The sequence below is a fragment of the Vicia villosa genome, linkage group LG5 (genome assembly GCF_029867415.1).
Source record: "Vicia villosa cultivar HV-30 ecotype Madison, WI linkage group LG5, Vvil1.0, whole genome shotgun sequence".
Lineage (NCBI taxonomy): Eukaryota > Viridiplantae > Streptophyta > Magnoliopsida > Fabales > Fabaceae > Vicia > Vicia villosa.
The window spans coordinates 106,153,883-106,166,348 of NC_081184.1; the positions used below are offsets into that span (position 1 = coordinate 106,153,883).

A 12,466-nucleotide genomic window follows, 5' to 3' on the forward strand; every position below is an offset into this window, starting at 1 on the left:
CACAGGCGTGGATACCATCGAGTATGATGGGCGCGAGGGGTTCTAACACCTTTCTCTCACGTAACCGACTCCCTTACCCTTTTTCTCTGGTCGTGAGACCGTTGTTTTGTTTTGTGGTTTGCTGGCATTCCCTTCCTTTTCAGGATAAATATGTTAGTGGCGACTCTGTTAATTTTCGCGGTAACAACACATCCACCTGAATATTAATATATAATATTTAATCTATGTTAAAATCCCTTTATGCATATTGTTCATTTTATGATATCAATGGTAATTTTATTTCGTCAACATGCCATTTTTTTAATTCTATTTTTCTACTACTGCATCGCTATGCTCCGTAAATACATCTACATTATCTTTACGAAGATGCATATTAATTCTATTTTTCTTCTACTGCATCGCAATGCTCCGTAAATACATCTACATTATCTTTACGAAGATGCATCTCCAAAATAAAGACTCATTAGTATACATTTTAAATATACATTTTAGTGCGTATGAAGATGCAACTCGTATTATTATATTTTTGCAGCTTATGTTTATTCAACGTACAATGACTCCTAACAAAATATTTTTTAATATTGAACAAAATAAATTGATTTTTATACTTTGTAATAGAAAAAGTATTAAATTACGGTGCAAAATAGCCATAATAAATAAGGATGTGAAGCTAAATTAGGGGGTGCAAAGTGCATTTCATCCTAAAACTAAAATAACCCATGACCGCTCTATCAAATAAATAAATAAAATCCATAACCGACACTTGAGAAGTACAAATGGTAGAGGTTGGGCAAAAACTGCAAACTCCTCTAGGGTGCAAAAATGCGTTCCCACTGTTTTCACAAAAAGACATAAATACATAACACTTGCATTTAACCATAGACAAGCAGGAGATAATATTTGCACAAACACACGGGTTCATACTGCTGAATACCACCCATCAAAATTTTGAGGAGCTTGCACATTTCATACTGTTTTCTCTTTATCTGTCAGTATATTGAATCAATGTAAACTCTACCCTGGATTTCCATTAACATGATTGCAAGGCTGGAAGAACTGTGCCATATGCAACAGTAACTATATCTGCAAGTCCTGCATCATCAATAGTTTACAGCAAAAGTGTCAGAATAATAAAAGTTCCCAAATGAATACCGTAAATTATAAAGCCATTACAATTAATTACTACGTGATAGCTGATCAAATTACACAGAAAAAAAAATATAAAAACAAATAATACCCCTCCGAACTATTTAGACTATATTTGAATTGATGGAATGGAACGAGATGGAATGGTATAAACTTACATTTCATTGTTTGAATTAATTAAAATAAAATGGAATTGAGTGGAACCAAATGGAATATGTTTCATTCCACTCTATCAATTTCATCTCATTCCATCACTTTTTGTACCTTCACAATTTGGGCGGCATAATGAGAGTTGTGATAAAGCTTACACAAGATAACAAATATGGGAGAGTTGATCCTTGATAGAGCCTATAATGAGAGTGAAATGGGTTTAGGGATGTCATTTTGCATTCGCTAGTGCGGATCTCCGTGATAATTGCCCCGTTTGGGACCCCTCAAAGATATGGAATTTCACCCCACGGGGACAGGGAACAAAATCCCCTGAAGGCACTTCAGAACGGAGACAGAGAACATATCCCCCACCCGTAGAGTCTCCGTCCCGTCTTTTTAATAGTCTAAGTCTGACCTATTTAATTAAATAGGCTTTTGAAAAAGCCTAAGCCCAGCCTTTTTAAGAAATAGGTCAGTCCAGGCTTGGCTTAGCTTAAATAGGCCAAGCTTAAACACGATAATTTACAGTAAAAGTAATTAGAAATGGCACTCACCTCTTTTGGGGATTATTTACGCCGTGCTAGTATCCATAGGATAACTACCCAGCACCCGCAAGAATGTAGCAAACTCCTGCAAATTGTATTAGTTTTAGAGCAATACTCACATAATCCTTTAAATACGCCTCATAAGATTAAATTAAGTCGCACCATTAGATGCCTTAAGGCATTTTGTGCATTCTGATCAGCCATTGATGCTTCAAAATCAATATAGAAAATATAATCAAAGTACCTGTTTAATATATTAACTGTGATCAGCATAGCAATCATTAACAATCTAACATCTTTGTAAACACAATACTAATGATAATTTGAACCAATTAAATGATGAATGAATTAAAACTCAGAAAACATATTATTGCAATGGTCCTCACTCCTCATTACTAATACTTGGAATACCTATTGTTGTTATCATCAGATGTTCTAAGAGGTTGCTTCCGCAAAGGACGGCTTTCAATCTATAAGAAGAATTAATCAATTGTACAATCAGAAACACATAAAAAAAACATACTAGCAAATATAATTTCCATAAAAGATATATGAGCTCGCGCCAAGAAGACGGCTAACCTTTGAAAGATTAATTTGCCGAAGCGCAAAAACAGCAAGGGCCTTGAAAAGCATCCCAGGCCCCTCTTCTAAAGAGAAAACTATGCTTGTCTGAAAATTCAATGCCACAATCAACAGAACTATCAATACTGATGTCAGTAAGCATTAAAGTAAACTATATAGGAGACGTATGATATATTCAATCGAGTAACTTCAGCTATTTATGCTAGTTGAGGCACCTTAAATGGCCTGTCTATGCCTGGAAGTATAGGTTCTCGCGCCAACACTAAAAACCGAGTGATATTATCACTATCATCCTGCCAATGCAAATCCATCAGTCCTCAAATCTAAGATAAACATGAATTGTCTGCCATGTCATTTAAAACAGAGTGACACAAAGACCCAAACCTGGATGTCTTGAGCAAGTATATTTAAGCCATAGATCTCTGCGGCAGCTGAGCTAGCAACAGCTCCTGCATCTTGTAGTTTATGGAAAGCAACATGCTATAATTTGTAACTATGTTAGGATAACTAATATTGATAATCATGTCAACAACAGCAGCAGAAAATGATAATCTACCCATCCTTCACCCCATGGTGCAATATACAATCATTAATTGATATTTAGTGGATGACTTTTTCATTACTTGAATCCTTAACCAGTGCCCTAAGGACAGTTGTTAACCAGAGCTTTTTAAAATCAAACACGATTCAAAACAAATTGTGAGCTATCTAGTGCTTCATTTTTAAACAAGTCAAATGTATATAAATGTGACTATTAATAAACAGAAACACTTGAAATGATACAAGAAAAATAGCTTCCAACAATTCCACAATTACCTTTGCAGCACCGGCTGTATCATCAACTGCTTCTCTAACTAAGCCCAATTTTGTCAAGGTGTTCTCACATTGTGCAAGAGCCTAAGACAACACCATCATGGATGAGTTTATTGTAGGAAGAGAAAAAGAAGAAAAAAAGTATAAAATGTCAGAATCACACCTGAGGATGACTAAGAACACGCTTCAAATTCTCAAGTTTAACACCATGGTTGGCCATCAAACAATGATGGACTGCATATTTTACTTCTCCTACTATATGTAGCCTGTGCCTGAGTAAAAGATCATAATTCCTGTGGATGCTCCCTCCTAAAGAATTCTCTATTGGCAAAACTGCTCTGTCCACAAGCCACCTTTCAACAGACTATCATAGGAATCCGTGATCAATAAAAATAAAGACTACAGACAGTTAGAACTAGAACTCTCGGCAACCATATATTTTAAAAGGTAACCACCATAAGAAAATAATAATAAGCAATGGAAACTAAAAACAAATAACTGGAATATGTGATTGAGTTTTAAATTGGTTAGAGCTTGTAACTCAAAACTATCAGAGTTATATTTGTCAATATATGAGCAAATACAACATTATTGCAAAAATTAATCAAGGTTGCCAAAGGTTGTCATAAATTCAAAAATGGGGGAAAAAAAGAAAGATAAACCAAAGTTCAAGAACTCCTAACCAACATGCCCATAAATAGAGAGAAAATTTCCTAACAAACAACCATGACCTTTACCTCTCTCCCATCCCTTTTGAACTTTTTCCGTCCCTCCTAACCAGTGCTATCAAATAGCGGCGCCATGGCCGCTATGCGGATATACATGGCAGTTTTTGGGCTCGCCGTAATGGTAAATATTGGCCGATATTGCGGGTCTTTTTGCTCCCGGCCATCGACAACACTGCTCCTAACAGAATCCTACCAAGTCACTTCTCTCCCATTCATCATATCAATTGGGATGAAGCCCAAATCCATTCTATGTTCTCAATCAATCTCGGATAGCGGCACGGCACGGCGCGGCCATCTCTAAAAAATGGAGCAGAACAGGAGCGGAAAGCATAACGGCCGATATTTAAGTGACGCGGATACTAACATAGTTAATATTAATAAAAACATAATTTTCAAAAACTAAAATAAATTTATCAAAATTAATGAAGTATTCATATTTAGAAATAAAAGTCAGAAGTCATGAGCAAAACATATTTGCAAATGCCATTAAAATTCAATAAAATAACCTAGGTTGTCGATAGCGCGCTATAGCAGTATGGCGTAGCAGTTCAGGACCTCGGCGCTACGCTTTTGGCCTGCTAACCGCTATCCGCGATAGCGGCCGCTGTTTAGGAGGTTGTGGCGGCACTATAGCAGTTCTGTAGCGCTTTACAAACCGCTATTGTGAAGATGAGGGCAATATTGTAATTTTTTAGGGAAAATTGGTATTTACAACAGACAGTGGAACCTTTATATCCTTAAAAATAACCTTATTGCGGAAATATCATTAAGGGTAATGTCATTTACAACAGACGCAGCCGGAGCAACCGCTTTGACGCGGCGTCGTTCTGAATCCAATCCCTTTATTGCACTCGTTCCAGCCGAGTCACGCATATGTGACAGAACGGCACGACCTGACGCAGTTTTCTTCATTTTGCTGTACCGTGCCGAGATAACGGCCGAGTTTAATAACAGAGAATCCAGTATCCTATCATTATACTACTCATATTCACTAATTTAGAACATCCATAAAGAAAACCAATACAGAGAAATGCAATGCAAACAATTACAATCACCTACTCAAGTACAACAACAAAGAAACTAGATAAAAAGACACTAAAAAAACATGATACTAGAATGAGTTTAATTTTGATATAGTGTCAGTCATGTTTCTATACTATCACCAAATCACAGCCAATCATAAGTAGTTATTATTGTAAAATTACACTGAAGGTGCATATGAAATAATTTAAATCCTACTAAGGGTAACAAAAATATTTACTTCAAAAGCAGTGTCAAATTGTTCACAAGGCACAGCTTCACAATTAGGGTAAGCTTTTTGTGCAGCAGATTCACTGTAAGCACCTTGAACCCCCTGAAAAATGCAATATCATACGAAATCAATTCAATCATCAAAATTAGCTTCTACAATAACTCTTCGCATGCAATGCTAGAAGCAAATACCTGATATGCAACACGAAGTCCTGAACCATCGGAAACAGCATTACATAACTGATTCGAAGATAAAGGCCCTGAAAAAAATCGCGAAAAACGTTAGAGGCAGAAAAGTGCGATGAGAAGATGAGAAAATGAGAAAGAGGGAAAAGCAATACGCACGAGGAAGAGAAGGCGGATCTTTGGAAACGACGTCGTTTGAGACGGCGGTAGTTTGCAATTCAACGGAGTGCGACGCGTCGCGGAGGGAAGCACGAATGCGGAGGTTACGGTGTCGTTTTGGGGGAAGGTTGAGATTGAGAGATGGATGAGGTTTAATGGAGTCAAAGAGGGGAGAGTGACGGTGGAGATTGGGTTGAGAATGGGAGATGATTCGGGAAGATGCCATGAATGGCGTGGTAGGTATGGTGACTCTGTCACTGCTGCTGGGTTGAAGTTTGAAGTTATGATCTTTGTTCGTCTTTTCTGCTTCTGTTATTTATATGTGGATCCATGTGAAAATGCGTGTCATGCGGTTCACTTTTTCTTTTTTATTAAATTTTTTTGTTACCCCTCTCATTCTCTCACGGATAGGGATAGTTTTTCCTTGGCCTTTTTATGAGACTTCAAATTGTGTTTAGTCAAGGTCTTTGAACACATTTTAATTTTCGCAACTTTAACCCCAAGAATGCAGTCATGATATTGATGTTGCGAATTAAATGCATATTCTTTTATTTGTTTACTTTTCCTCGTAAAATGTTAGCCACTTCCTATTTATCAACCTGAATTTTAATTCAATTATAACATTTAGTGAGAGTTAGTTTAAGACCTTCAAGAGCACCTTAAAGTTCACCAGTTAGAACACTATATTTGTTAATATCTTGGAAAAACCACTCAACCAAACACCTTCATTGTTTCTAGCCAACACATCCAACATCGTTGTTCTTTGCTACTGCTTCATCAGTATTAGTGCAAATCTAATCCCTATCAAGTTTGATTCACTTCGTGTCCATGTTGATAGATTCTCTACTGATGGTCTTTTTCTGCAGCATCATACATTGATTGTAGCACCTAATTAATTCATTTATATCCTCAACTAAGTTATACGAAGTAACAACATCTGGCAAAAAGACTTTTGGTTACGCCATAATTCTAATCTTTAGATTATATTTTATGTCTAGGCTTCTAAATCTTTATTCTTTCCATGCTTATTAGCGATTGGATTTGTAGCTGAATAAAAACTAAAGGGAAAAAATAGAAGATCCATTCTCCTCTCTCACTTGTGTAACATTTCGGTTTGAATTAATTTTTTAAAAGAAAATATTTGTTGATTTTTAGTGTTTTCTAAAAATAGAATTAAACTAAACGGTTTTATTCGATTCGAAACACTTCTTTTTCAAACAATGTGTAAATAGTAAGAAAGTACATTCAACTGTAAAGTAAATTGTATGAAGTGTTGGTATTTGAGTTTTAGTTGTTTAATGTATCTTATTCGGAAAATGACATTTAAAAGAGGAGGGATGAATCCATTTATTGTACGAAATCTATTTGTTAACACTTTCACTTGCAACGCGCTTCAACTATGTTTACCTATAAAGTTAACTTAGTAAAAACAATAATAGATGTCTACATATTAAATAAATAATTAGTGAAATTAATTGTATATAACAGTAGTGTTTACTATATTAAATACTATGTGGCATTCAAGGTGGGAAAGCACAGTATTTTTTCACTACGGGGCAAAGTCATTTTTACTGCCACCTGTCTATATGATAAATTGATCACTTGTGCTCAAATAACGAAGACTTGTTGTGTTATGTCACCGTATAGATTGTTCTCAACAGACACATGATGACAAATGTGTTAGTACAAGAAATAAAAGGATGAGGATCAATATAATGAATGAATGGATAGAGCTTTGTACATATAGTACAATTCTATTTACTTCATTCCCAATAGTGAAATGATTGGCAAAGACAATTAGCCAACAATTCATAATTTATAAGTCATATATAAATGACAACTTAAAATGTTAAAGGTTGGTCACTAGCACGACTTACTATTGTATTATTACTAAGTCACAAGAACCATATAAATATTTTATAAGCTTTTTAAATACGTTTTAAATTAGAAAAGGACAAACACCTAGAAACAAGTATTTTTATTCATTATTCTTTAAAAGGAAAGTTTACCGCTCTATGTGAGTTGTTCTAAGCAAAACACTTTTGTTATTTCCTAATTCCTTTAGTGAGAGGCCAACAAGTCCTCAAGTTTGGGGCAAATAAATCCTTAAAGGTTTAAGTCAAGGAAGTCTATACAAGTTATAAGGCAATTAAGTCATCCAGTGTGAGACAAGCAAATCTAAGACCAAGTCGTCTTAGTGGTTTTTCTAATCAAGTGTGTTTATAATGCACTTCATTGTGTTGAAAGCAATATGACATAAAGAGGTCTTGGGAGGGGTAGATCCACCAATTGCCTTATCGCCACCTCCTTGCACTGGGAGGCTTCCAGGCGGTTTAAAAAGACCCACATCCCGCTCCAACACTTTGGGAGGGCGGGCTTCACCGACACGAGATGTCTTGCAGTGTCGGTCCTCACATGCTGCACCTAAATCCTTGGATATTGGTGGGGGAAAAGGCGCCAACTACTGGGTATCTTGAAGTCTTGTCAAGCATTCTCTCTTTTTGGCAAGCGAAACCTCAGTTACATCATATGCAAAAGAAAAGGAGGAATCAATATTAATACACAAAACAATAGGTTAGGAATAAGGACATGAGATTCCTATCATAAAGCTTACCTAAATACTCTTCCACTCCATTTCCACCCCAGCAATCCCAGATAATTAAAGTAGAAAAGGGTAAGAGACAAAAATAACTCACGATCTGGACCATCTATTTCCCAAGTTACTACAGATTATTTCAAAATCCCTTAACATACCCCATACACTAGGAGTAATTTGGGTTGGAGCATCGTTAATGACCTTCAAAAAATCAACCTCAAAAAGAGTAAAAGGGATCAGAACCCCCAACTCGTGAATAACAAACACTTAAAAATAAAAATAGGGAAAGGAGCCTCATCGATAATTTTCATGTTGACTCTCTCTATTTCTAAACAGGATTTAAGGACCACGTTCTCTTCATGCCCTGTATTGGAAAACCCAATGCCCTCATGAAACCTATTTATCATGTCATAGCTGGCATACAGAGACACAATGTCTTGAACATGGATTTGTTTAGATTTCCTTGTTGCCATTAACTATATATGAGAAGGAAAAGGAAAAGGAACATGAGTGTTAGTGTTTATGCCCTAGGGAAAGGAATGTCACCTCCTACCTCTCTTTTCCTTATTCTGAACTAGTGTGTTTTTAAGGGGAAGTAGGAAGAGAGAATCCAGAGGAAACATGAAAAATATATTCTTAAACAACGAACCAACTCTTTTTATAGAAGTCCAAACACGCAAGTAATACGTCCACTCACGAGAATAACTACCGTGAGAACGGGAAAAGTTCTTATAATTAGAGGACGCATGTAAGGGGAAGAAATTTATTAGGATTTCCTAGTGAAACAATCATTATCTTTATTAAAAGCTACATGTGCTTCCTGTACTAAACCCTAAAGCTTCCATGATTGACTGACGTTTTGACATCTTTAGTCAATCAAGGAAATCGACATTTTCTGCTAATATTTGTTTGTCCATAAACATATGGCATAGAGTAGTGACTCACCTCCCACTAACGATTCTCTATCGCCTCCCATTGATAAGGTCACCTTCAATTGAGGGACTCTCCCTAAGCTGAGGGACCCATCTTTTACTAAAAAGGTCACCTTTAGCTTAGGGACTCGTCCCTAGCCAGGGAATTCACCTTTTACTAAAAAGGTCACCTTTAGTTGTGGGACTCATTTTTTACTAAAAAGGTCGCCTTCAGTTGAGGGACTCGCCCGCTAGCTAAGGGATTGTCCTCCCACTAAAAAGGCCACGCCCATACCACGGGAAAGATCCTGAGACGACACTTAAAAGACTTTTCCCTTCACAAGCCCCCGTGCTTGAGGGACCGTGTAGTGTTATATTTGTCAGAGTCCCAAATGAGGGAGACTTCAGGGTCATCAGCCAATAAAGAAGTGCTTAACCGCTACCTTTAAGGGGTATGGGTGTCACCATTGGGAGATAGGTGACGTATAAGGTACCATTATCTTCCCATTAGTCACATAAGGAGGAGTCAAGCCACGACTCCCTAAAAAATAGGTAGTCAACAATCTCGCCAATCAAGGAAAGCAGTTACTTCTTCTATGGGTTTCCTACACCCTAGGCCTAAAAGGCATCTATAAATACTTCTCTCCTAAATGGAAGAGGAGAAAGATCTTAACCCATACAAATCATAACTTACACGTTTATATCTAAGCATTACGCTAATAGATAGAGTCTCTCATCTCACATGAGCAGGTCTTCTAAAACCACTATACATGGCTTCTCGCCACCGTGGGCAAGCCCCAACCACAATAGTTGTTATAAACCCACTATGTTGGAATTGAAATGAACATAAAGCAGGCTTATGACGGATTGGATTGGACATTTATACAAAGGACTCTTACCAACATTGGATTCCTTAATTGTTTCATTAATAACTTTATGAGATGTGTGACTATTGTGTCCTTAGCCATCCTTATTAATGGTTTTCCTACTTATTGTATCACCTCTACTTGAGGAATTCGACAGGGAGACCCCTTATCCTCTTATCTTTTCATATTATGTACTGATGTTTTTCCAAAGCTTATTAATAATGCTCAAAAAGGAAATAAAAATTACAGGTATATCTATAGTCTGAAAAGCTCATAATATTAATCATCTCTTATTTGTAAATGATAGTCTAATTTTCTGCAAAGCTAATGAACAAAAGGCCAGGACCCTCCTTGACATTATTAAAACATACCAGGAAAGCTTATGTCAAAGAAGAAATTTCAAAAAATCAGAAATGATATTCAGCAAGAACCCTAACCAAATTCAGAAACAAATATTCAACAACAATTTTGGTATTCCTATTGTTAACAAAATCCAATCCTACCTAGGGCTTCTTACTCATATTGGTCAATCCAGGAAACTTTACTTTATTTATCTTCTGGATAGAATCAGAAGTAAACTCAAGGTTTGGAAAGCTAAATGCATATCCTTTGCTGGAAAGGTTATCCTCATAAAAGTTTTTTCTCAGGCTATCCCCACCTATGTGATAAGTACTTTCCTACTCCCTAAATATCTAAGCCATACTATGGATAGTCTTATAGATGAATTTTGGTGGGGTATATAAGATTCATTAGAAGAAGTGGAAGGACTTATGTACTCCTAAAAGCAATGATGAGTTGGGATTCAGGAATTTTGAAGAATTCAACAAGGCTATGTTAGCTAAGCAAGTTTGGAGGTTACACATTGAACCTCAAACTATGGTGGATAAAGTTTTAAAAGCTATTATCCTAAGTCAGATATCTTGAAGGCTAAAATAGGTAGGAATCCTAGCTATCTATGGAGAAGCATCCAAAGTAATATTTGGATAATCAATAAGAATAGCATTTGGAATGTAGAGAATGGTAACAACATCAATATTTAGGAAGATAACTAGATCCCTAGTATGTGTAGGTTTAAAGTCCTACACACAAGAACCCTTGGGAACAAGGACATTTGGAGTTAGGGACCTCATAGACAAGGATAATGGTTATTGGAACCAATATATCATTAGCAATACTTTCTACCCCATTGACAATGAGGAAATAACTAGGGTCCCACTCTATCACTTGGATAAAGATGATTAGCTAAGTTGGCAAGCCAAGAAAGATGGGAATTACAATGTCAGAACGGGCTACCATTGGCTTAAGGACTTGAATAAAGATTAAAAAGAGGAAAGTTCTATAAGGAATTCTGATAAAGAGGTTTGGAAGAAAATTTGGAGTGGTAGAGTGAAGCCAAGACAACAAACTCTGGTATGAAAAGTCATTAATAATTGTTTACCTATGAATGAGAATCTCTTTAACAAAAGGATAAATTATGACCCCCTTTTCCCTAGATGCAACTCAAGAACTGTGTCCATTAGTCATAGTTTAAGGATTGTGTCTTAGCTACTCAAGTGTAGATGAGTTCCCCTTGGAACATCAATGCGCAAAATAGTTAGATCAACAATCTTAGGGATTGAATCATAGCTAACCTCTACCAGTTGGATCAAAACAACTTAGCTATATTCATCAATATCATAGATGGAATATGGGGTGCTAAAAATAAAAAGCTCTTCGATAACAAGATAGTACATGTTGTTAAAATTATTGATAACGAATTGCAGTGCTCATAAAATAATGGGAAACAAGAGAGAGAAACAGGAGAGAGAAAGAGAGAGAAGTCAGCTGAGAGAGAAACAGGAGAGAGAATTAGGGAAAAGTCAACAGAGAGCAAATGATGGTTGGAAGGTGGTAGCAAATCGGAAATGGAAGCCAAGAAAGATGGAAGCAAGATGGGATTTACAAAGAGGAAAAGGAAGTGAACATGGTGAACAACTGATAAGTTTTTTCTTCTCAGAATTTCCGGAGGACTTTGGAGCAAATGATATGTTCAAAATCTTCGTAGATTTTGGGCTGGTGGCTGAGGTGGTAATCCCACCTAAGAGAAATAAGTGGGGGAAACGGTATGGTTTCGTGAGATTCAGAAAAGTGCATGATGCCAAGAGATTAGAAGGGGAGCTGGATAACATTGTGATTAGAGGAAGAAAGATCCATGCCAATGTTCCAAGATTCCAAAGAGGAGTTCAACCGCAATCAAGACAGGGTGATCATAAGAGTGGAGGCAAGGAGGGAGTTCCTGAGGCAGGTGAAAGAAATAGGTTTTAGCCACAGAAAGTAACAAAAGGAACAGAGTCATATGCACAGGTGGTGATGAAAAACGGTGGTTTGAATAATAGCAAACTACAAGGATTCCATAGGAAAGAGCAAATACCAAAGTTTGTGCATCGTCAGTTTGACGTGGAAAAGGAAGGTTTCAGCAGATTTGAAAAAGCTTACGTTGGGGTAGTCGAAGAACCAGGGACGACGTATAATATTCTGGGAGCATTGCATGCAG

General features: G+C 36.7%; 1 protein-coding gene across 1 annotated transcript; it reads right to left on the reverse strand.

Annotated features, from left to right (window-relative positions):
* Positions 1-727: 727 nt before the first annotated feature.
* Positions 728-5,918, reverse strand: LOC131601949 (arogenate dehydratase/prephenate dehydratase 2, chloroplastic-like). The gene is made up of 12 exons (XM_058873882.1): positions 5,561-5,918; positions 5,408-5,475; positions 5,226-5,318; positions 3,400-3,600; positions 3,240-3,320; positions 2,808-2,903; positions 2,639-2,716; positions 2,421-2,510; positions 2,253-2,311; positions 2,004-2,085; positions 1,851-1,926; positions 728-1,092 (listed from the first exon to the last, which is right to left on the reverse strand). Exons 1-11 carry the CDS (start codon positions 5,784-5,786, stop codon positions 1,867-1,869), a joined length of 1,134 nt encoding a protein of 377 aa, XP_058729865.1. The 5' UTR covers positions 5,787-5,918; the 3' UTR covers positions 728-1,092; positions 1,851-1,866.
* Positions 5,919-12,466: the final 6,548 nt, after the last annotated feature.